The sequence below is a fragment of the Chinchilla lanigera genome, unplaced genomic scaffold (assembly GCF_000276665.1).
Source record: "Chinchilla lanigera isolate Chin_1 unplaced genomic scaffold, ChiLan1.0 scaffold00144, whole genome shotgun sequence".
Classification (NCBI taxonomy): domain Eukaryota; kingdom Metazoa; phylum Chordata; class Mammalia; order Rodentia; family Chinchillidae; genus Chinchilla; species Chinchilla lanigera.
Window position 1 is genome coordinate 1,873,609 of NW_004955545.1, and position 26,048 is coordinate 1,899,656.

The 26,048-nt window shown below is 37.6% G+C and overlaps 1 protein-coding gene across 3 annotated transcripts in view; it reads right to left on the bottom strand.

Moving 5' to 3' along the window:
* Ash1l (ash1 (absent, small, or homeotic)-like (Drosophila)) overlaps positions 1 to 26,048 on the bottom strand; it is a 171,752-nt gene that overhangs the window by 94,704 nt on the left and 51,000 nt on the right. For all 3 annotated transcript variants that reach the window (XM_013508235.1, XM_013508236.1, XM_013508234.1), the window contains exons 3-4: positions 20,595 to 25,149; positions 5,248 to 5,349 (exon numbers count right to left, since the gene is read on the bottom strand). In XM_013508235.1, the coding sequence (XP_013363689.1) occupies positions 5,248 to 5,349; positions 20,595 to 25,149 (4,657 nt within the window). The remainder of the gene's footprint in view (positions 1 to 5,247; positions 5,350 to 20,594; positions 25,150 to 26,048) is intronic.

The following is a 26,048-nucleotide window of genomic DNA, read 5'->3' on the forward strand; positions in this document are numbered from 1 at the left end:
GGTCTTGCTATGTAGTTCAGGATGGCCTTGAACTCATTATGTAGCCAAGGTGGGCCTAGAATTCCTTGCAATCCTCCTCAGCCTCCAAAGTGCTGGGATTACATGCATGTACCATGGTAAGAAAAAAACTGTGACAGAATCAAGCATTAACAAAAATCACCTGCATATATTCATTTCACCTATATGTCAAGACTTAGAAGACTTAATATGATACTTAACACTTCTGGAAAAGACTTAGATTGCACCCATCAATGATACTATAGATCCTTAACATGTATAACAATGACTGTAGCTATTAGTAAAGTTATACACTCTTAGTATATGATCCTTTTGGATTTATTTCAACACAGAAAAATTAGTTCACAAGGCATCTTATTTAAAAATGTGAATTACTTTTTGCTTCTACATTGTTTGTATACCTTATTTTACTAGATTATGTATTTCCAGAGATTTTTTTTATTCCTTTGAATATATAGAAAGTTAAGACATCATTCTAGTTATTTGCCTTTAAGCTGCAAAATAAAGGCTGTCATTCTTTGTGTTGCTGGCATGTATCAGAAGGCTAAGTCAACCAAGACTGATGATATACAAACTGAAAAAGTCTAAATCTAGATTTAATTAAAGTTCTCTGGACTATCTGCATTGGCTGTGCAATGTAATTGGTCCACTACCAACCAAAGATGAATTGAAATTGTTTCTTTTTCTGAATCTCACAGAGAATATAAAATCTGTAGGAAAGACAGAACACTAATTAGTATGAGTCTATGGTCAGGAACTCTTTTTCCTGTTCCTTCCAAAACACGGATAGCTTTATTTTTATTTGCTTTTACTCTGGTATCACTTTTGGGGATTCCAGCTTCTTGGATGAAAATCTGATGTGATTTTCTGTCTTGATGGAGTCTTAGGCTTTGTCCTTCATCTCTGGATGTGTCCTTCACCTGGATGTGTTCCAATGAATCAAGCAAGCTGATACAAGAGCAGTTCTAATGATCTGTATCTCTGAATCGATGTTATGAAAATGATTGGTTTCCAATTTACTTATATAAAAGTTCAGTCATGTTATTAGAAATGTTTTCTATATTTCATCTACTTTAGGTTTTAGGTACTAAAATGTTTATTCTGCACATCTAATCTACCACAGTAGTAGAAAAAGAGTTCAATTTTTTCTAGTACCATCAGAATTTGAATAGTCCATTATCCCTTTCAAGCTAACAAACTCTGCTCACTCTATAGCCCTAGTTTTTATTTTGTCAGTTATTCAATATTTTATTTAAATATTTGACTTAGTGACACTGACCACTTTTTTACTCTTTAGCCACCCCCTTTGAGATTTTCTTTTTTTTTTTTTTTTGAGACAGGGTTTCCCTATGTAGTTCAGGCTAGCCTTGAATTTGTGGCAAACCATTTGTCTCAGCTTCCTGAGTGCTGGGATTACAGGTGTGTGCCACCATGCTTGCCCCCTTTATAGGTTTCTGTAACACGTATTATTTGATTTTTCCAACTTCTTTCTTACTTACTAACATCTTTTTTTTCAGTTACCTCTCAAATGCTAATGTTTCTTAGATCTCTAGCCTGTCATCTTCTCATTTTGAACATGTTCCTTGGGCAATCTCATTCACTGCCACCTTCAAGTTTATATATATGCTGCTAGTTTTTTTTTTTTTTTTTTTTTTGTACTGGGAATCGAACTCAGGACCTTACTCTTGCCAGGCAGGCATTTGTGCCACTGAGCTATATCCCTAGCCCCTTTGCTGCTAGGTTTGTACTGCTATTACAGACATCTCTGAAACTACAGACCACTACTTCCAGTTGTCTGTTCAACATCTCTACCTGAACAGCCCAATTAGAGTTTAAGTTTAATACATTAAAAACTAAAGCCATTAACCACTGTTTGTCAGTTTTCTTCCTTCCTTTTTTTTTGGAATGGGTTTGACCTCAAGGCCTTGCACATGCTGAGGGAGCCCTCAACCACTCAACTACTCCCTCCTGTAATTATCTGCTGTTTTCAATCATTCCTTCTGTCACACTCCATTCTGCCCACTGGACAGTAACATTTTTCTAAATTGCATGTGTGTCACATGAATTATTATTTATAAATATTTGCTCTTCTCCCTTCAAAGGTTTATACTTTTCCAGCCCCCACTTACAGAATTTAACTAGCTTTCAGACTAAAATGTGAAAAGAGCCAGTGAATACTAGAGCATGCCCCTTGTCACTTTGCACAGATACTGGTCTGTCATCCAGGGTCTCAAGCAAAGAAAACATGGAACAGACCCTTGATGGTCATAGAGTATGAAAACAATAAACCTTCCATGTTTAAATCCTTTGGGATTTGAGGATCACTGCTTAAAACTGCAAATCCTAGACAATTTTCCCTGATGTAACACACTAAACATTTATCATCCTTATTCAAAAATCCTTCCTAAGATCCTAATTCCAATTAAAGTTTTGACTCTTCTGAATGGCAAAGGAAACCTCTATCTGACACAGTACATTAGTATTTTTTTTTTACAACCTCATTTATAACCACCATCACATATTATCCTTTGGATGCTTGTCATATCCAAAGATACATAATTCTCCAAAATCACTTATTTTATGGTTTTGTGATTTTCTTTGGAGGTGCTGTTGTCACTGTGTAAATACATTCTTACCCTTGATGTTGTCCAACTTGTCTACTGAATTTAATATATAGTAGTATATGTGTCACTTCTTCATGATGTCTTCTTAGTCATCCCAAGTGGTCAGAGTATCTGTGTGTCATAGCATTTGTACATGACTCTGTTACAAGATTTAATACTGTTTACAAAAGAGTATGTTTGAATCCCTGAGAGCAACAACCTTATCTTCTTTAAGTTTTGAATCCTAGTGGTCAGTACTCACAGTAGCTCACAATAAATACCTGATTCAATAAATAAAATAGTCTCATGCTTAGAGAAACTATGGGTTTAAAATATCCTCTCTCTTGGCTACTAAATTATTTTGGTGACTTCACTGATACTGCTTTTATCAAAACCTCATTCTTTGTTCTGTAATAAGTGAATATTTTCACAAAAGGCTAAATGTAAATCTTTTAGGCTTTTAAGGACACATACAGTTCCTGTCATGTCATTCATCCATCCATTCATTCATTCATTCAGACACGGCCTCGGTATGTAGTACAAGCTGGCCTTGACCTCACTATGTAGTCCAGGCTGCCCTGGAACTTACAGTGATCCTCCTGCCTCAGTCTCCCCAGTGCTGGGATTATAGGTGTACACCTCAACACCCTGCTGTTCTTGATTTAACAGGCCTTTGAAAATGTGAAAAAACAAACTCCTAATTTGAGAGCTGCAGAGCAGTAGGGTGGAAAAGAGGGACAGCACAGATAGAGGGACAGCACAGATGGACAGACTACAGGTCTTGGACTGCATTTGGTCTGCAGGCAGAGTATTTTTATCCTAGTTCAGGTAGAATGTGTATAAACTAAAATTCATTATTATTAGAGGCCAGGGATATAGCTCAGTGGCTCAGCACCTGCCTGGCAAGTGTGAGGTCCTGAGTTCAATTCCTGGAACAACAACAACAAAAAATCATTATTATTAGAGTCTGAGAGTCTTCCTAAGGTACCACAGAGGTAAAGCAGCATGAAAGATAAAAGTATTGCTACTGTTTAAATTCCACTGTACCTTTGGCACAATGGTTCTAGCAAAGAGCTTCTGGAATGTTGAAGTTAATCACCAAATGAATTCAACAAATAAAATTTGACAATGAAGTCTTACACTGATGAAAAAAACGAGATATTCTCAGAAGTCATAAGAGATTTACTAACCAAAGTCAGAAAACTAAGAAATGTTACTTCCTTGCTTAAACACTATGACTTTTGACTGTTTATTTATTTTTGTCTTTTTTTGAGACAGGGTCTCACTATGCAGTTGAGGCTGGCCTTGAGCTCACTTTGTAGCCCAGGCTGGTCTTGAACTCCCAACAATCCTCCTGGCTTCAGCCTCCCAAGTGCTGGGATTACAGGCGTGTGCCACCACACCCAGCTTGACTGTTTAAGGATCACTACCACTAATCTTTGCAGCCTCACATTAAAAAACTGTTCTTATTCTAGATACACTGTTCTATTTATTTATTTTCTGCAACAGACTATTTTCTGCTTTACATATATTACACTGCCTGAAATGAACCTACTATGCGCTTCTCTCTTGATATCATTAATACATTTAAAATTATCTGTTACTATTTAATTCTGAGTAAAGGCAGAGGAGACAGAAAAAAAGGAAGGAAAAAAATGTCTTTGTTTTTTAAAGATAAGGTCACCATACATAGTTCAGGTTGGCCTTAAATTTCTGTTACCTAGATTGGCCTCGAACTTGCAATCCTCCAGCCTTAGCTTCCCAAGTGTGGGGATTACAGGCATGTACCACCATACCTGGTGTTTTGTTTTTTGTTTTGTTTTTATGGTGCTGGGGATTGAACCTAGTACCCTACCACTAAACTACAACCCAGCCCTAAATCTTTAGATAAATTACACAAATATGTTATAGTTTATTTGGTCAGCTTGTTTGTTATTTTCTGAGGCAGGGTCTCACTTTTTAGTTCAGGCTGGCCTTGAACTGTACCCAGCTTTATACATTTTGAAATATACAAATACAGAAAGAAATTAAAAAGTTGAGGCTAAAAATAAATTTTAACACAGGTTCTTCTCATGTTGTTGTAAGAGATCTGTGAATGCTATTTTGGAAATTATTATTTCACTAAATAAAGAATTTTACAGGCCAGGCATGGTGGTGCACACCTATAATCCCAGCACTTAGGAGGCTGAGGCAGGAGGATCACTGAGTTTGAGGCCAGCCTGGGCTACATAGTGAGTCCAAGGCCAGCCTGAACTACAAAGCAAGACTCTGCTTCAAAAAATAATACATGAATAATTTTTTGAGACCCTGTTTCAAAAACAAAAACATATATTATTACTGGTTCTCACATATCAATATCTCCCTTCCTCCTTTCCTTCCATGGTAGAGGGAGCCTTTGCATTCAACTACATCCCCATCCCCATCAACCCTCTCCCCCACCCCCACCCACCTGCCTTGAGACAAGGTCTTGAAAGTCATTAAGTTGCCTCAACCTCCGAGTGTGCTGAGACTACAGGTATGTACCACATCTGACTCACTAGTTTTCTTTTTACAATACTATACTGTAAGTCATTACAAGTGAGTTAGGAAAGCATCTTGAAAATCTGGTAAAACAAATAGCACTAGCCTGTTGAAGAAGTGCTCTCAGACGAAGACCTCTTCCGAGTAGGGCTACAGTTTGTGCTCTCTGAAGGTCGCTGGGAAGGTTTATCTGAGGTTGACTGGGAACCTAAAAAGATAGAAATCATAGAAAACTCATGTCTAACAGTATCAAACCATTCTGTGTCAGAACTGTGTATTTTAGCTGTTGCCACTGCCATTCCCTGTAATAATATAACTTGTAAACTGACAATAAGAGGAAAATAAGTAGAGGACAAACCACACTAGATGTTGCCGACAGAATTTCCCAGGTGTCACATAACTTCTCCTGTATATAAAATTCTTTGCATACATTAGCAAAGGGAAAACTAGTTTTAGATGAACAGCATATACAATTTAATTTTTATGTATCACCACTATGAAGCATTATTAAAAATATGAAATTACTAGCAATCTTCTAACCAAAGCCATTCCTGCTTTTATTAAAAATTCATATAAACCCACAAATAAAACTTGTAATACAATTAATTAGGAACAGTTAATGTGAGAAAAGCAGATCCTACCTAAGTATTTCATAAAATAGAATCAAAGAAAAAAAGTAAAGACTTGGACCTTAAATGCAGACACTGTATCCAATTCATAAAAATAATTTTCACATTGGTTTGATCAATAAAAATTCTGCAAGAACTGGTTAATTTACCCATGAACAGAGTAACTCTTTAAAGCTGTAGACATCAGGTTCCTTTATATATAAAAGGTCATGAAAATAAACTCAACTTCCTTTCAAAATGTCTTAATTAATTTTAGCAAAATCCCCAAATGATGTGGCATATTTAACTATCTCTTGTTCAAGAGAAGGTATATTTTTCAGGAAGATTATTTTCCTGAATAAAATATTCTTGTTAGACTAGTTTCCTCATAATCTAAAAAAACCAACTGTTGAAAATACATAATTAATGTCCGTCTTATTTTTACCAAAAACAAAAAATCTAGTAGCACTTGAAATGTTCACTTTTATCATTAAAAAATTCATGAATAAAAAATTCTAACATATAATTGGAGACACAAAAGATAAAGAAATCTAGTACTTGAAGATGAGAGTTTTAAGATCTGTCTCTAAATCAGAGTAAACTCTTTAATGAAGAAGTGACTAAATCACTGAAGGAAAACATAGGGATGGAAGAAATGAACAGAGTTAAGTGTCTAATATTTCCTTTTCTCTAAGAGAAATAGTAGACTATAAGCTTTCTTTTAAGTAAGTAGTATCTTAAATCACATCACTGTAAATAATCTTTTAAGTAGGCTACTGGCAGCAATGCCCAGGTGAGATATAAGACTAGCCATTCAAGAGTTGTGACAATATACCTTCCTTCTAAAACACTGATGACTGACATAAGATCTATTCAAGAAGCAAGACTATTTATTACTGAATCTTAAAAACAGATACAAAGGGATTTAAAAAGCCAACAGTACAATAAATCCCCTTGGAGTATGGTTCAGATAGGGTAAGATTTCCACTAATGAGATAAATATAATAAAATACCTAAGAAATAAAAGCCCAGCCATCAATGAAGACTTTAAGTATTAACTGAAAACTTTATATACAGAATAGATATATATTCCCTACTCAGACACACAGCCAAGACAGAAGACAACAGTGGCCAAGAAGCTTGAGACATTACTAAACTCTATCACCATTCCTGATGAATGGACGATTGTAGATTAAGTACCAGGAAAAAAAGGAGTTTGAGAGCACTTTTTAGTCTTTTCTCTCAGTCATAAACTAACATATATTAAGTATATTTTTATATGTTCAATACTATTCTAGATATTGCAGGGTGGGAGAAGAAATTATAAGACAGTATTTTAATAGTCTCTGCCCTCAAGGAGCTTATTTAGGGGTATGTATGTCATCATGTACTACATTTCAGGTGGCATTTGTGCCATCCACTCGTGAGCTCTGTCTTCAGTTCCTAGACTATTTGCTAACGTTTCCCAAATTTCTTGGTCATCTTCAAGAAACTCTTGATGAAGGCTTCAACTATACCTTTGACCATCAGGATATCCTGAGAATCACCCTGCCTGGCCTCACCCACCTCAGGGTAAAAGAGGGTACAGGCACTTTCTTCAAAGCTCCTTCTTTTGGTGGCATCTGGAGCTGCAGAGGAGGCAGTGGGAGGTGGAATGGGGGTCAGATCCCCGGAGATCGTTATTGGCAGCATTGTACAGCAATTCCTGAGAAACTGAAACAATTGAGAGAGAGATGGCTTAGCTCACTTAGCTTTTGAGCCATTTTTCATTTCCTGAAAGTAATGGAGGCCAGCAGGCTATTCTTAGGATTTAATAAGAGACTGGAATAAAACTTCATTTAGGAAGGTTTTCACTTTTCATTTTTGAAAGTTGGTTTGAATTCCCTCTTCACACAGCACAGAGCTGTTAACAGTATTCCACATTTAAAGAGAATAAAGTTGTATCCCTGAGACAGAAATCTGTATGGCCTGCCTGATCATCAGCTTTAGAATCTTTTTCATTCGAAAACAGTGTTGTAGAAGTAGTAAGAGAATGAGGATACTGAAAAAAAATTACCCAATGATGCAAAGTAAACAAGTTTACGACTAGAAAAGTAATGCTGTCAACTATGTATAAGAAGTAGCAACCTGCTAAAAATGTACAAAAGTACTGTATGTTAAAATTGGCCTAGCAGCAGAAATCATATGAAATCAGCAAACATTATCTTCACTACTGCCAAAAAGCCACTGTTTTGTAAGTCCTATTGTGCAGCTGGGTGGCTAGAGAAGAATAAGATAATGTACAGAGAGAACCAGCTTATCTATTTCAACGAAGACCCATATACCTGTTTCCAAATCTGAAACAAAATGAAATGCAGAGTTGAGTGTAGCATGCTACACTAGTACATAGTACAGTATGAATAAATTGCACGGAGTATGGAGAAAGGCACCCTCCTGGGTTTGATCCCTGAATATGCAACAACTTACAGGATCAAGGCAAGTAAACATACCTGAATTAATTAAGCACTCTGTTTTTGTTTTTGTTTTTGTTTTTAGAAAAAGTCTCACTAGGAGTTCCAGCTTGTCATTGAACTCACTATATAGCCCAAGTTGGCCTTGAATTCACAGCAATTCTCCTGCCTCCATAGTAAAGCACAAAGTTGTTTTGAGTATCAAAACAACATAATCTCAAAATCATTTTACAAAATTTAAAGTGTTTTATCAATGTTAGTTTTCTGGAGGGGAATGGGGAAAAAAGGGTATTACAGGTACAGGTACAAATTCCCTATGATGAGTATGACTGTAAATATCTAAACTGTACCAATCAATACTAAAAAATGTTAGTTATTATATAAATTGGCTCCCTATGCTTATTACAGAACATCAATCTATTTAGTTTTCAGGGAGAGCTTTAATTTGGTTCATGTGTCTATTTTATTTATTATTGGTGACAGGGATTGAACCCTGGGCTTTGTCCACGCTAAACAGGTACTTTAACAATGAGCTACCCTAGCTTCACCATAGAATTTTTATACCTTAAATATTTACTTATGTCATTAACATGGTTAGGTTAACACTCAGTATTAAAATAAAAATTAAAGAGAGACGTCCAACTAGAGTTGGAACTAATCTAGAATTTCAACCATTTATCTTAAATACAAAATTAATCCAGTTAGGGAGTACTCATAAGAAAGTCCCTGCAGTGCCGGTAGGTGCTTGTAGAAGAGGCGATAGTTCCTCTGAAATGAATCTCCAACTCACTGACTCTTCACCATAGTAACTCCACACAGCACAGAGCTGGGATTATATCCTGGATTATAGCAATAAAACCAGATATGCCCAAGTGAAAGTCTGATGCAAAAGCTTCCTGAGCTTTTCTTCAGTTTTTTTTTTTTTTTTTTTTTTTTGTACTGGGAATCAAACTCAGGACCTTGCGCTTGCCAGGCAGGCGCTTGTGCCGCTGAGCTGTATCCCCAGCCTTTTGTTCAGTTCTTTACTAGGGAACAAAGTACTTTTCTGCTTCCCCCATGTAGTTCTTTTAAATCATGGTTGTTTCCACAGGGGTTTCCACAGGGGTTGCTACTTTACTGCTTTCTCTATCAAGTGAGGAATGTTTGCTTATGTCTCAACAGTATAATTTTAGATCTGTCTGGAAGGATGTGGGAAGACCCTCCAAGTTTAAGAAAATCCAGTTTGATGTTCCAATTCAAGAAAATCTGATACTTTCTTAAAGAATACAGAGATATTAGAGAGTTTCCATCATTTCTCATTTAAATTTACTGTAAAGATGAATAATTAGATAAATAAACCCAGAATACAAATAAGAACTCCACAGTTCGCAAAATTCTGGGGTAGAAACACTCTGGGGTCTCTCAATACTCAAAGTAAGAGCCTCGGAACTATGCTTAGAAATTCTACACATATAAATGAAGCAGAAATTACGGATGAATCACAGAACAAGATATATTTAAATAAAACCAGACTTTACCATAAAAATTATATATTAATTAAGAGGAGTACATAATTGTTCTCTGTTGGAAATACACCCCTCCCATTCAGGTAAGTAAGAAGGCAGACTACTACTAAGAAGGGAAAATCACAAACAGTATCACAAACTGGAATAATACACAGAGGAAACTACTTTGAAGTAGTTCTGATTATAGACTCTGAATTTTATTTGGCCATTCTTTGGTGAGCTTTTTTAAAGATAAAAGACAGGTCTTGGGAAGACATTTGTGTCAATTTAGAAAAAAAAAAGGGGGAAAGAATAATTTTACAGCAAAACAGTAAGATGAAGTCATGGGTAACAATATCAGAAAGATGAAAAAGGAAAAGAGAATGTATCAATTAGGCACAAGAATCTGGCAATCTATACACAAAAATGAGCAGAGACCAAGAAGCTGTTCTGAGGCTGACTTGTCTCAAAAGATCTTGATTGAAATCTCTATAGGAGGAATGCAAAGACATCAAAGATTAAAAAAAAAAAAATTATTCTTACAACTTACAGATGCCTGGGTGTGAGGAAAGAGTTAAATGGGCAAAGATATTAGAATAAAGAAAATTCCCACTGATAATAGTAATGGTGTAGGGAAGGGGAAAAAATGGGATGAAGGCATCACAAACAAACCATAAGAAAAAAGATTAAACATAATTATTTCATTGAAATTTTGAAGATTTTAGGCTGAAAAATGAATTTCCTGGTGCAGAATATGAATCACTAAAAGAACACAATAAATGAACCCAACAGTTTGGCTGGATAAAACATATATTTCTTTCACTCTAAATTTACTATTTTATTTTAACTTTTATTACTTAAAATAGTATGGATTTTGGACACACCCTGTCTGGAATTCAACTGCAAAGTACCACACAGCAGGGAAATGATTTAAATGAGCAGAATGTCTGATGTTTCCAATGCTACAAATATCTTTATGTAAGTCATGGCAAAACAGATTAAGTGTGCTAGAATTACCAGGATACTAACGATTAGTTCAAAGAGATGATATAAATTTATTTATTTATTTTTCTTTGGTACTAGCAAATGAACTCAGGACCTTGTACTTGCCAGGCAGGTGCTGTGCAGCTGAGCTATATCCCCAGCCCCATAAAATTTGAAACAATATATTTTAAAATAGTTCTAGCTGGAATATAGCTCAGAGTTAAGAGCATTTAATGGCATGGCAAGCCCTGAGTTCCATCCCAAGTACGAACAAAAATGTTTTATAACATTTCAGTCAATCTTTCCCACTAAAATTTAGATGTTTATAAAATTTTATTTTTTGATTTAAAAAATTTATTTATTTACTTATTTTTGTGGTACTGGAGATTGAACCCTGGGCCTCAAGCACAACAGGCAAGTGCTTGACACCAACCTATATCCCTAATCCCTTTTAATTTAAACATTTAAAAAATTTTGACCAGCGTGGTCTAAAAGATGCAATCCTCCTGCCTTAGCCTCCTGAATAACTGGAACTACAGGCATGTGCCACCATGCCCAGGTCAAAATATTTGTTTTTAAAAACTTCTTTTTACTTTGTTATTTATAAATTAACACTATTTAGGAATGCCTGTTAAAACAATAATGGAGTGAAAACTACGTGTAATATAAATGGTTATCATGGTAATCTATATGAACATAAAATAATGAACTATTTGGAAACTTTTGGTTAAGTTTCCCCCCCTCTCCAGAGTCAAGTTCTGAGTCTTTTGCTATGGTTCACAGATCACAGAAGTCCTGGAAGCTTCTTGTCAATGAGCTGATTGGTGAGACAAAAGCTGGATCTACAATAAAAGCAGCTGCTTCCAATTGTGGGAAATATATTTTCAGAAAGCAATACATTTTGTCTGACTCACCAACTAAATGTACTACAAGAGAATGATTCAGAGACTGTACTGTTGACTTTTAAGCTAAAAAGTCAGTGTTTTTCTCCTAATTACGCTACTTCTCATAATGTCCAAATCATATCATTCAGTGAAATGTAATCCCTTTGGAAATTCCCAGAGCTATACTAATCACAATTTTCTGGTTTTATTTCCATATGTTCACATTTTACTTATGAATGTATTTTGGACACAATTCTAGAAAAACTCTAAAATATATTCTTTTCTAAACAAAAATATCTAGTTCCGATTTATTTGGAGGGTACAAAGTAGTTAACAACATTCAAACACATAATGCATAATACATGCAGTAAATCACCTTCAATAATGTCCCACTGTCTGGTTATTTTACCCTATGGAAGCTGTAAAAGCTAAATGTAAGATACCTGACCCTACTGCCTTGTCTGTTTTGGAAATAAGCTCACCAGTTCTGACAAATACAGATAGCCATGAGTCAAAAATGCTTAAAAAAGGAATCTCTGACATACCAGAATGGATATTCTTTCTCACTAGATATATTTCATGTCTATCTAACAGAGATAGATTACTTGGACAGAATCACTTACTGGAATTAGATGAAACCAAAAAAGACCTAGCCTCACTTAAGTGTGTAATTTCACTACAACTTTGTTTGCTAAAAGCTGATCATAAAGTGTTGATTTTTTTTGGTTTGGTTTGAGACTGGGTCTCACTATATAGTTCAGGCTGGTTTTGAACTCACTATGTAGCCAAGACTGCCCTTGGACTCATTGTGATCCTCCTGCCTCAGCCTCCTGAGTGCTGGGATTATAGGCATGCCTGGCTTTAGACTATTAAGACTTTCATTTTTAATACAGAACAATATACACGTTAGGAAAATAGGCAAATAATCTCATGCATACAATTTATAAAAGGCCAGTTACAATTAGGTATGGTGGTGCACATCTATAATTCCAGAACTCTGGGAAGCTGTGGCAGAAGGATCACAAGTTTGGGCCCAGCCTGTCTTGAAACAAAAAAAGAGCTTGGGATGCAGCTCTTTGCCAAGGCCCTGGGTTCAACTGTACCACAAAACAAACCAAAAACAAAAAAACAACCCAGAACTGATTAGATATGTAATGCTTTGCCTGTGCTGTTAATATGATTTTACTTATTTTTCCTGAAATTTACATCAACATTACTTATCAAATATATCTGCTCTGTTGGGTGTGGGGTGCGGGGCAAGTCTGTAATCTCTTGGTCAGCAGGCTGAAGCGGAAGGATTGATACTTCTAGGTCAGCCCAGGGAACTTGGTGAGTGAGATCCTGCCTCAAAACAAAAAAATTAAATGTCTGGGGATGTAGCTCAGCAATCTTTAGGTTTAATCCCTATTACCACTCCCTGCTAAAACAAACTCCAAAACATGATAAATCCACATAAGGGAAATAGTGAAGAGTCTTTAGTTTTCCTATAATCACTTAGCAGTTTGAGAGACATTTTACTTAATAACTTGGATTGTGCTTTTTATTTTATTTATTTTTATTTTTTGGTACCAGGAATCAAACTCATGACCTCAGGGCTTGCCAGGCAAGCACTTATACCACTGAGCTATATCCCCAGCCCTGGATTGTGCTTTCTAAAATAACTTGTTACTTTGGAATAATTTTAGATTTACAGAAAACCTGCAAAGATAGCACAAGATGAATTCTCATATATCTTTCTCCTAACTAATGCTAACACTTTACACAGCTATGACAGGTACAGTTCTCAAAACTAAGAAATTAATATTGGCCTTCTTTACTAATGCAATTCTAGATGTTATTCAGCTTTCACTAATTTTTCTACCTAATATCCCTTTCCTGTTAAAGGGTCCAATCTAGGTTATCATATTGTATTCAGTTGTCATATGTCCCTTACTTTCCTCTGATCTGTGACAGTTTCTCAATCTTTCTAGTTTTTTAAGCTCCTTGATACCACTTTGAAAGGTGGGAGTGAACACAGGCCTGTATCTATGAACTACATCCTAGCACTTTTATTTTTTCATTTTGAGACAGGATCTCACTAAGTCACTCAGGAGGGACTGGAACTTGCAATCCTCCTGCCTCAACCTCTCACAGTCCTGAGACTAACAAATGTGTGCCACCATGCCCTGCACTTGATACCTCTCAGCAATACTGACCAGGAATTTTGTAGGAAGTCCCATTTTTTTCCTGTTAGACTGGTTTCTGGACAACATACACCGGGATGAAGCTTCCTTCTTATCACATTACAACACAGGTGTAAGATCTATTACAACATAGGTCTTATCATAGGTAAGGTCAATCCTGTACTTGGTTAAGTTTATGTTTATCAGGACTCTTCTGTGTAAAGTTACTATTTTTCCCTCTGCCCACTTTATTCTTTTGAAGTAAGTCATTATTATCCAGCCCATGTTCAAGAAAAGGAGGATTAAATTCTACCTCTTAATAGGGGATAGTCTACATATATCATTTTGAATTTTTCTGTAAAGAATATTTGCTCTTTATCCTCTATGTATTTATTTAGTCATTTATTTTTAACAAAATAGACTTGTGGATATTGATCTTCAAGATTATAGCCTAATACTGTTACTATTTCATCACTTAAATTGTCCAGGATAATGATGTCCCAAAGGTGATCAATAATTTCTATAATCATTGAGGAAAGAGTAAATAACTAGTAAGAATTACTACCAGAAAAAGGTGAGAAATAATAAAATGTAAAGGTATAAAAATTTAATCTATATTGCCTCAATTCCCATTTGTTACTCGGTGTCCAAAAACCTAACATTTGTTATACAAACTGCTCTCAGATCACAAAAAAACCTACTGCCAAAGCCAACTATATATTTTCAGTTTATTTCCAACTGATAAAACAATTGACAATGTTGACTGTAAATTCCCTTAAGAAACTCAGTGTGAAAGCATGTCTGTAATCCGAGCACTTGGGAGGCTGAGGCAGGAGGATTGTTGCAGGTTTGAGGCCAGCCTGAACTACATACATAGCGAGTTCAAGGTAAGACTGTGTAAAAAAAAAAAACCCTCAGTGAGAATCAGGTATAGTGGTGCATGCCTGTAACCCCAGAACAGGGAAGTAGAGCCAGGAGGGTCACCCCAAATTTGAGGTCAGCCTAGGCAAGACAGACCAGCCTAAATTAAACAGCAAGTCCCTGTCTGAAAAAACCAACAAAAAAAGAAATTCTGTGTTCATTCTATTGTCATTTCTTCTTAGGGCTTTAATAATCACCTATGTAAAACCTTCAGCTTTGACCTCTCTTATGAGCTACAGATCCTTATTTCCCACAAAACAAAATGGAACTAAAACTTTTTCTTTTGTCTTTTTGTTTTTTTGATACAGGGTCTTATTTCGCAGTTTAGGCTGGCCTTGAGCTCACTTTGCAGCCCAGGCTGGTCTCGAATTCTCAGCGATCCTCCTGCCTCAGGTACGCTACCATGCCCGGCTTAAAACTATTTTTAACTTTCTTCTTTTGGTGAATCTTTGTTCAACCAATTGCCCAATATCTGGGAATCATTTAGTATTTTCTCTGTTTCCTTATTAATTGGTACTTCTGATATGTCTCTTCTGTTTCTACTTACATTTAGGTCCTCATAATATTTTGTTGGGATAATTTCCAAAGTATTATGATACTCCTTTCTCTAATCCATTTTTTACATTGTTGTCAGTGTAATCTCAGCAAACTGTTCTTCTGTTTAAAATCCTTAACCTTTAATTGCTTACAGGGTAAGCTCCAAATCCTTGATGTGTTTGTCATATATGCAAGAGGCTTTTTAATATGTCCCTGCCTATTTTTCGAGTCTCGTATCTTGGGTCCCTAACCGAGCACAGTACCACAACCCCATGGTAAATTCATTTCTCAGTAAGAAATATTCTTTACTCCTTATGTTTTGGAGGCTAAATTTTAAAATTTCTTCTCAACATCCTTAAAGTGAGTCCTTCACTTTTCAAATATTAGGAATTATCAATACTTACTTCTACATGTCTGTGCTAAACTAGAAATTCTTTGAGGCAGAAATTACATTATTTATGGCTGCATTCCTCACACCTGGCACACAGCAGGCACAAAGTGATTCGGAACAGCTACTGTAAGAAAAGAGATCATAATAAAAACACATAACCAAGGAACGAGTTAGTTCCTGGGTTCACAGAAAGAACCAAAGTAGGGGGTTCGAGGGAGCAGAGTTTAGTGTTAAAGGCCTATTCTTTCCTTTGGGGAGGAAAAGAGAATGGTACAATTTGACAGAAATGAGCCGGGATCTGATCAAGTCCCCACGTCCCTGCTCAGGACCCAGGTATTCAACCCCCAGCTCATCCCCACCCTTACAGTTCCCCTCAGGAACCTGAAGTTTCAGCCCTCTTTCCCAAATCCTAGGTACCCATCCCTCATCAATTTCTCCTTGCTATGGCATAAAGGCTGAGAAAAGTCAAGAAGAAAAGGATGGTAAGCAGGGACTTCCTCAAGATAAGAAGGGTGGCTCCCACCGAACTCTATCACTAAGCTATGGGCTCCTCCATCCCTTTCTCCTGCCACAAAACCCTGGAGCCCTGCTTGGCCGCCTGGCTCTTCCTACACACTGAAATTCTGGGCCTGGTGGCTAAGACTCAGTCCTAATGACAAAGAGCAGGATCCTCAGTCACTAGTGCCAGAAGAACGAAGCCTGAGGCAAAGTCCCCCACCTTCCCTAAGTAAGACAAGAACTCCTAGAATATCTGCTGTGTGGGGCTGAATGGAAGAGCAAAGACTATGTTCCACTTCTTCCCCCAACTTAAACCCACCAAGGGAGCCACCCAACCAGCCCCTCCCTCACTCCTGGAGCTCAAAGTTGGACAGCCCATTGCCCCTCTTTAACCCTGCTTTGCAGGAGTACCAATGACTGGATGATCCAGCAGGAATCACAATATTCAACATCTTCCTTGGGAACTAGAAGGGTTGAAAGTCATACCTTGTCCAATTAAGTCAAACCTCGGGGACAGGCAAGATAGAACTCCCTCCACTCAAGCATGCTCGGGCTTGAGGCAGTAAGACCATCACAGTCCCCAAGATTAATGGCTGGGAGTCTGTACTGAGCTATGTCAAACTATAAGGCAGGCTATGAGGGCTCACGCCTGCCCCTCCAAGAAAAGGAGAATCTCCCAAGGTTATACTTGAGAACAGCTCTACCGTCCTTCTCAGTAAGAAAGAGGAGGTGGGCAACTCTCAGTCCTAAGACTGAGGGACCTACAGGCTGCAAAAAGACTTTTAGCCCTCCCCATCCTCCCTCTCCACTAGACTTTGCTCTTAACTTCTGAAGTATTTACTAACTCTAGGTAGTAACAGAAATGAACTGAACTTAGTTCACCCAGCTGGTGATAGAGAACTGGTAACTGAACAATGACTGCACTCAGGTCTGTGCAATTTTTTTTTTTTTTTTAAGAAAAAGAAAAAAAGAGAGAAAAGAGTTCTTAATTCTTAAAGCAGATACTCCTGCCTCAGCCTCCCAAGTGCTGGGATTATAGGCCTGCGCCATCACACTCACCTATTCTGGACTTGAACTTACTATGCAGTCCATGCTGGCCTCAAATTCACAATTTTCCTGCCCCAGCCATGCTGGGATTACAGGTGTGCACCACCACACCCAGTGTAAATCAGATGTTTCAGCACATTTAGATTTCCCTGCTATCTCCTTGAGGACCCTCAATCCCAAGTTCACATTCATCATTTCACGCTATGTGTCCTTTCGGGTGATTTCAATGCCCAAGTAGATGATACATTCAACAACATATCTTGGTATCTCACATGATCATCACCTTAATTTCCTCATTTTTTATAAACTTCTCAAACTCAAACTCTTTTTCTTGCTGAAAAAAGGCCAGATACATCACACAACAAACTGTGAGTACCATGGCAAACCAGAAAGCAAGCACCACCTAAAGGTGGCCTGTCAGATCCAGGAAATATGGACTGATTGTTGCTTGATGTTCTGATTACTATTTTTTGGTGGTACTGGAGATTGACCTATGATCTATATATACAATGAGCTACATTCCAGCCCTTGTCCATTTTTTTTTTTTTAGGTGGGGCAGGGTCTTGCTAAGTCAATAAACTGCCTAGGCTGGTCTTTTTTGTTTGTTTGTACTGGAAATCAAACTCACAACCTTGCGCTAGCCAAGCAGGCACTGCGCTGCTGAGCTATAAACCTGGCCCAGCCGAGGCTAGTCTTAAACTTTAGATTCTCTTACACCAGCCTCCCAGAGTACTAGGATTATAGGTGTGTGCTCCCATTCCTACTCTGTTATTATTTTTTTCAAGCAGTATTCTTTTGTTTTGTTTTGTTTTTTGAGACAGGGTCTTGCTATGTAGTTCAGACTGGCCTTGAACTCACTATGTACCGAGATTGGCCTCAAACTTGTGGTGATCCTCTTGCTTCAGTCTTCCAAGTGCTGGGATTACAGGCATGTGCCACCATACACAGTTCAGAATTCTAAATTTTTATGTAAAAATGTCCAGATTCTCCTTAGGGAAATCTCATCACTTTCAATTATACATTTGTGATACACACATGTACACAGTATGTCTGCCGATCTATTTCTATATAGTGAAATAACTCATACATCATTGATAAATTAAGAGTATTACCAAAACAATTAGAAGGTTGTGTTGGATCAGACATTATTTTTCAAAGTACACAAATGTTTTCCAATACCAAGTAGGCACTGAGCAGAGTATACACTAACACAAAACTAAATGCAAAAAGGCAAGGAGTAATGCAGTTCTGTTCAAAATGCCTCTTCATTCCACTTTGTACCATAGACTTTCCTGCAAGTGTTTATTGTGTGATTTATCCCAAATTTTGAGCAAAAGAAACAAAGGATAATAAACTAGAACCAGCATTACTACATGTATCCTAATGACATCCTTTTATGTCTACAACTGAGCAGCTTTAGACCATCTATGTCACCCTCTATCAAGCTACCTTTATCTTTTCCTAAAAAATTAAGTTGCATAGGTTTTAAGGGTCAGCACCAAACTCCATTTTACCCAGAAGCTCTTTTCATTTTTAGTGAATGACACTACTAAACAAAAGTTTTCAAAAATTAATTCATAGCACTGGGTATGATGGCGCATGCCTGTAATCCCAGCACTCGAGTGGCTGAGGCAGGGGGATTGTTGCGAGTTCGAGACCAGCCTGGACTACAAAGCGAGCTCAAGGGCAGCCTGAACAGCATAACGAGACCCTGTCTCAAAAAAGACAAAAAAGAAAAGAAAAAAAAAGAAAGAGACCAGCCTGGACTAGAAAGTGAGCTCAAGGTCAGCCTGAATTGCATAGTGAGACCCTATCTCAAAAAGACAAAAAAAAAAGAAGAAGAAAAAAAAAATCATAGCAAAATGCTCTGATCTCCAACCAAAACTTCTCTAATGAGCCTCAGAACAACATATCCAATACCTGATGATTATCACCATACCAACCTTCTATAAATACCTCAAGTCATACATGCTAGAGGGCTAGGACTATAGCTCAAGAGTAGAGGGCTTGCCTAGCATGTGTGAGGGCCTGGGTTCAAACTTCAGCACAGCAAAACAAACAAAAACTATGTATGAAAAAGCAAACTTGTGCTTTCCCCTAAATCTGCTCCTTTTTCCAGTCTTCTCTGTCTTAGTACATAGTATCACCAACCTACTGAACATTCATACAGAAGTCTCCTACAACCTTTGTCTAATAATTTCCACCATCTTATTTAAATTATTACAATTCCCTACTAGTTTCCTTACCATTACTTTTATCCCTTCCATTCAATGTTCACATAGGAACCAATATGATCTTTTAAAAATGTGAGACTATACTCAATACTCTTGCCTTTTTTTCAAGACAGGGTCTTGCTATGTATGTAGTTCAGACAGGCCTTGAGCTCACTACGTTGTGCAGGCTGGCTTCAAACTTGCAGTGATCTTCCTGCCTCTGCTTCTCAAATACTGCAATTACAGGTGTGTGCCACCACAAATTCTCCTGTCTTTTGCTTTTAGAAGAAAATCCAAAATCTTTACTACACTGACTGGTCTCTTTCTTTCACCACATCTCTTATTATTCTTTTTTATTACTTCTTCTACCACAATGAAGCCTTTTTCAGTTTGTCTAATATTTAAGTTTCTTTCCCTGTTCAGGTTCTTAAAACATGTACTTCACTACTGCTTCTCATTTTTCAAGTCCCAACGTTTTATCCTCTGACCATGACTTAGTAATTCTATGTAGATCCCCTTTCCCTTGTCCTTTAGTTTTACCTCTTTATTCTGATGTATTAACTTCACAGCATTCTATTACATTAATTTTACAGTATTTTCTTCAATTATGCTATTTATTGGCTTACCACTCTACTCTGAATATGTCTTCCTTCACTAAACTGAAAATGAATGAGGTCAGATACCAGGCCTTTACTATATGCCAGTGATTAGAAAGTGCTGATATTTTTAAAATTCTATAAAAGTACGAGCAAATGAGTTAAATGAGTGAGTAGAGTACTATTTAACCCCATAACTGCTATTCATCCTTCAGTTCTCAGTTTAAGGTCACTTTCGTAGGGAAGTCTTTTCTGAGTAGACCATTTCACGCTTTTATAGATGCCTGCTCTTTCTCTCTCCCATTATCACAATTTTAATGAAACTAAATGTGATTTTATTAAGCTATCTCTTCCACTAAAATTTGTTATACAAACCTCTAATTGATTTCTCATTAAGGAAACCACACACAGAAAGATAAACCATTTTTCCTGGATTCCAAATATTGTGCTTTTGTTTTGACAATGACACCTCTTTTCAAACACCAAAGTAATGCTAAGAAATATCATACTTTTTACCTCTAAGGAAAATTAGAACAAAGATCTCAAAGTACATTTATAAAAATAAAACTAAAAAAAGGAAGATCCATTAAAACTTCAACAAGTATGTATCGGACAACCAGTGGGAACATAAACTTATTGCTGTAACATAAATGACTGACAACAAAGTTACCCTCTTACCTGTCAATGTCTGTATTGCCCTTTCACTGGAAGGCAGTGGCTCCTTTCTGTGAGGCCGATTAAGTGAAGTGTCTTGTGCAGAAAACAGTCCAGGGCTGTCAGTTAATTTCTTCCGGCCATTGGAGTTAGGGTTTGAAACTCTGCAGCTGCCTATTGCACTTGTGAAAAGGTTTGTATGTTCATCACTGCTGGCTGGCTCAGAGTTGGGAGTGAATCCTCCAAGAGATAAACTTGGAGAACTTTCTGAACAGTCAATTTGTAAAGGTGTCTGCAATCCCAAGGCTAATGGACTAGATTCTGAAGGTTCTCGGTGGACCCACTGTTCTTCTCTATTTATTAAACTCTTCGAAGGAGAGAGATGAGGGCAGGACATGTGACACCGGTGCTTTTCCTTATGCTTATATCGCTCTCCAACAGTATCCTTTCCAAATCGATAGCGCTTCAAAGACTCCAGGACAGATCTAGAAGAGCCAGCATCCATGGAAACCTGGGGTTGTTCAGAAGAACGGTGTTCTCTGTGTTTGTGGCGGTGCCTGTGTTTGTGCTCGACCATCCAACCGTAAGCCATTTCAGGAGGTACACTGGGGTAAGTACTCATGGAAAGGAGGGGAGTCCTGCTGGTTGTAAGGAAGGCCTCTTGTCGAAGAAGCTTATGCTTTTTCTTATGGTATTTAGTGGGATTAAGAAGTAAATGACCAGCATGCATGTAGGAAGGTGGTGGAAGTGGAGTGGTAAAAGAAGGAGATGGAGGAGGTGGGTAGAGAGTGGGAGGATACCTTCCATAGTAACCTAATCCTATAGGAGCAGCTGTAAGGGGTGAAGGAGAATAAGGCATACCATAAGAGGGATAGAATCCAGTACTAGAAAGGGGAAAACTAAGGCTATGCATAAAAGGCATTTCAGCCATTGCCTCCCTCATTTTAGGGGGTCTTCCTCTTTTCTTTTTTAAGTCAGGTTTTCGAATATAGTGCAAAGGATCTAAAGGAAAAGAAGGATGTGTATAGAAACTATTAAAGTTGATTCGAAAAATAGTTGGCAGAAGGTCTCGGGGGATAAAATGATGACTTCGATGGGTGATCCGAATTTCACTTAGACGACTTATTAGTTCCTCCAGCTCTGCAATAAAGTCTGGATCCTGTCTATTTCGGAGCTGGGGATATTTCTTTTTCCGTTTTCGTTTCTGCCTTTTGATCTTGTCATAACTGAGGTAATCATGACTCCTGCGCTTACATTTGTGTTTATGCTTTTCTTTAAGACTGCTTAGCACTGTAGATGTTTCAGGGGGAATCAGAGAAACATGCTCAAAAGAATGCCTCCTCTTTTTTTGTCCACAAAACTTTTCTGCCCTGTCTGATGTGCTGTTATTATCTGTTCCAATTCCACTATCACTAGGAATGGTCTCATCACTATGAGACTCGCTGATTGGGGAAGGAGTAGCTTCTTTCAGAGATGTGAGTTCACTCAAGTGCGAAGGAGAATTTGGCAACAAAGTAGGAGGAGATAATCGCCTCCTCCCCTTTGAAGCCTTTTTCATTGCAAGAGTCTGAATCATACTGCCTGGTCTAGAATGTAAATGCAAATATGGCACTGAGCTGGGTTCAATGAAGCCTGGATCGCTACTTACAGGGCTCTGACCTCCACTAGTCCCAGAAGACTGTGAGCAAATGGGTGATGGAAGAATCTCAGAACTGCTAGCAGATGAAGGCAGTAAAGGGGGTAGGATCTGTCCTAATGCTGACCCACCTGCCTGCTGAGCTGTTTGCTCAAGAACAGCAAGGCTGGCAGGGCTACCAGAAAGGATGCCATTTAAGACAGTTTTTGGTTTGCGACCTCTTCTCTTTCCTATGTAAATGGTTCCTTTCTTGCTGACATTTATCTGTTGGCCCAATTTAGAGCCAAATGTGGCAGCAAGACTTGACACTGTATTATGGAGTTTGGATTGCACTTTCCCTTTACTACTTGATTCTACAGAACTTGAAAGTATCTGATTCAACAGTTTCTTTCTCTTTAAAGTCTTCATTTTATTTATTTTGCGGATAATTGTTTTCATTAATTGTCCATTGTTTCTCTTGGTAATTTTTTTATCTGGTTCCATCTCAAGGTCACTCATACTACAGATATTTTGCCTGTGACTGTCATCTAAATCATCTGGATCCTGAAGCTGATCTTCACTCTCAAAGAAATCACTGCCACTCCTATGGTTTTCACTTTCAGACTCTAGCTTGCTTGGACTTTCCGTAGCAACAAATGGAGCTACTGATAGTACAGGTGGCTTCATCTTGACTGGTGACCTCATTTGCCTTTTAGGCCTGCCTCTCTTTTTTGGAAAAGGAGATACAGACAGACTTTGTTTGAAGGAAGGAATTTCAATTTCTGGCTGTAAAATTGGGGGCTCTTGTTCTTCCTTAGATTGCAAAGAAAAAACTTTAGAGGCAGGGATTTTTAAAGTCCTTTTAGGTGGACCTTCTAGTTGAGGCATCTCCTTAGATTTAGGTCTTCCTCTTTTGGGCTTATAAATATCAGACAAAAGGTCACTAGAGACACACATACTGGAGGATAGTTTGTGAGTAGCAAATGATTTATGAGATGGTTTATCACTATCAGTTAAGAGAGCAAGAGAAGGAGCTGCAGATCTGCTCAACTTTGGCAATCGGCGTTTAAGGAAGTCATGATCAACAAATGAAGATGATCCAATGTTTTTCATAAATTTGGCTGGCTCAGAATTACTACTTGATAGTGAGCTACATGAAACATTTTTAAAAAGCTCTGATCTTTCTAATTCTAGCCCTTTTGGAGACCGGCATGTGCTTCTTGCCACCACTTTAGTCCACCGAGGTTTTCTTCCTTTTCTTTTTTTTAAAGGTTTGGACTGCAAACTAGTGCTTAGGCTTTCAGCAACTTGGCAGTGTTTGTCTGATGCAGTTACCGCACCAAGTTTTAGAAAAGGTTTGTTGCTAAATAAACTAGTGAAGTTCACAACTGAAGGAGTAACTGTATGAATACTGGATTCAGTCAAACCTGGCTTTTTTCCTAAGGAAGAGCTTATTCTTGGAATATCAATATGTGTAGTTTTTGAATCATTTAGCTCTTTATCAATTCCTTTACACTCAATACTTATGCCAGGACCCATTGACCTATGACTGACATTTAAGTGGGTACTTTCAGAAGTAAACTGGTTCTTTCCAACAGATTCAGAAATTTCTTCCATTAGTTCTGCGGTAGGACTTAAAAGTAAAGCATTAGGAGCCAACTGTGAAGAAGTTTCAGGGGGACTTCTTGTTAAAGGATTAATAGATACAGTAGGTGATGGGGAAGGGAGAGTGCTTTCTCCTACTGCACTAAAAGGGGATTTAGCTGTAGACGCATCAGAAGCACCTCCCATTTGAAAGTCTGGAGAAGTGCAATATACGGGAGGTTGCTTTTCATGCTTTGAGGTTTCAAAAGATCCCCTTTCACTGGATGAGAAACTGTCTTGTTGAATGCATGTTCCTTCATTAAACATTTCTTTCTCCAAATTAATGATTTCCTTTCGGACTGAGAACTTTTCCAATATGCTTTCTTTACTCTGCCGTATAATATTCTTCTCAAAAGTTTTGCTGGTGGCACTATCTTTCAGAGATTCAGAAAGTTCTTGGCTTTCATGATTATTGATGTTTGTACTACAAGAAGCTTTCAGTTGTTCCTGAGTGGGGAGCAGTGCTTCAGCTTTAAGGTTTATGGCATCTTTACTGACCAGTCCTGCCACAGGACAACTCACTAGTTTCTTTCCAATGTCCTTATTAACCAATCCCATTGCTGAACTTGCTACAATCTTCTTCCCACAATCCTTGGCCACTAGGCCAACAGTAGAACCCAATTTCTTCCCCAAGTCTTTATTAACCAGTCCAACCACAGTGCCAAGTCCTAACTTCTTGCCAGACTCCTTATTCACTAAACCTGGAACAATACCAATTCCTAGCTTCTTTCCTGTATCCTTGCTCAGCAATCCTACTGTAGTGATAGTCCCTGGCTTTTTGCCTAAGTCTTTATTAATGAATACCGCTGTAGTGCCAGCTCCCAGTTTTTTCATAGAGTCCTTATTGACCAATCCTACTGCTGCATTAAACACTGGCTTTTTCCCAGGATCTTTAGTTACCAATCCAACTCCTGTGCTGATAGCTGGTTTTTTAAGTAAGTCCTTATGTATTATTCCAGCTACAGAGCCTATGCCTGCTTTCCTGATCAAATCCTTGCTAACCAATCCAGCTGTAGTGCCATTTCCTAACTTCTTCGGTTTTGTCTTGGAAGACTTGGAAGGAGGACAAGTAGCAATAAGCTGTGCCAACTTTTCTGTTACACTAGTTCCTCCATTAAGTAACGATCTGTCCTTTAAATCAGGATCCCGGCTACCACCAAGTGTAGATGGTGTTGCATTAATGTAATCTGCCATTTCTGAGTGTACTGGAGAAAGTTTCTTAAGATTATTTTCTCCCTGTAAATGAAGATAGATGCTTTCTTCAGATTGGCATTCAATGGCTGCAACATCACCTGCTTTCTTGTACAACTTTGAAGGGTCCTAAAATTTGAACAAGAAAAAGATTTCAGAGAAATTCTTATATTTGATTTAGCATTATGATCCAACAAACTAATTAATTATGTATCATATATAACATAGGCAACAGAGCTTTCCTTTTTGGACCTGAATACACTATGTAACCCCGGCTGGCCTTGAACTCATGGTGATCTTTCCTATCTCAGACTCCCAAGTGCTAGGATGACAGGCGTGCACCATGCCTGGCTAATAAATAACAGAACTTTTTATAAAACTAGTATTACACTAATGTACACTACATCAGCTCATCTGCTGCTACATCAAAAGCTATCAAGATACTGTCTTTGCTGACCTTTCATACTAGAAATGCATATATACATATTTTTTTAACTAGATCTTTAGAAGTATTTCTACAATATTCTTTTACATTGTTTTAAATAGCAAATTAAGTCTCTATTTTCATCTTACTTTGGGCTGACTAGTAAATACATTTTAAGTATGTTTTTGAAAAGAGGCATTTTTAGCTATAGAAATATTTTTAGTTATGGCCCTCTCTCAAACAATAGTTCAGTGCCTACCTCTTTCATTGACTTCAAACAAAAGTAGGACAATCTCTGACCTACTTTACTTCTTTAACTCATTCTCAATTAACAGTCTTAAATGAGTTCTCAATGCGGGAAAACTAGAAAAAAAAATTTTTTTTCTTATTATCTTTGGAATATATTTTTATGTAAGACTAGAGTTGGAAGAACCCTTAAGTTATTTACTGTAAACTGCTATCTAATTAATGAATCCTTGCTGAATATTTTATAAATGAGTTGACTACTTCATATATTAGTCTTTTTTTTTGGTACCAGGAATAGAACTGAGGACCTCGAACTTGCCAGGCAGGCGCTTATGCCACTGAGCTATATCCCTGGCCC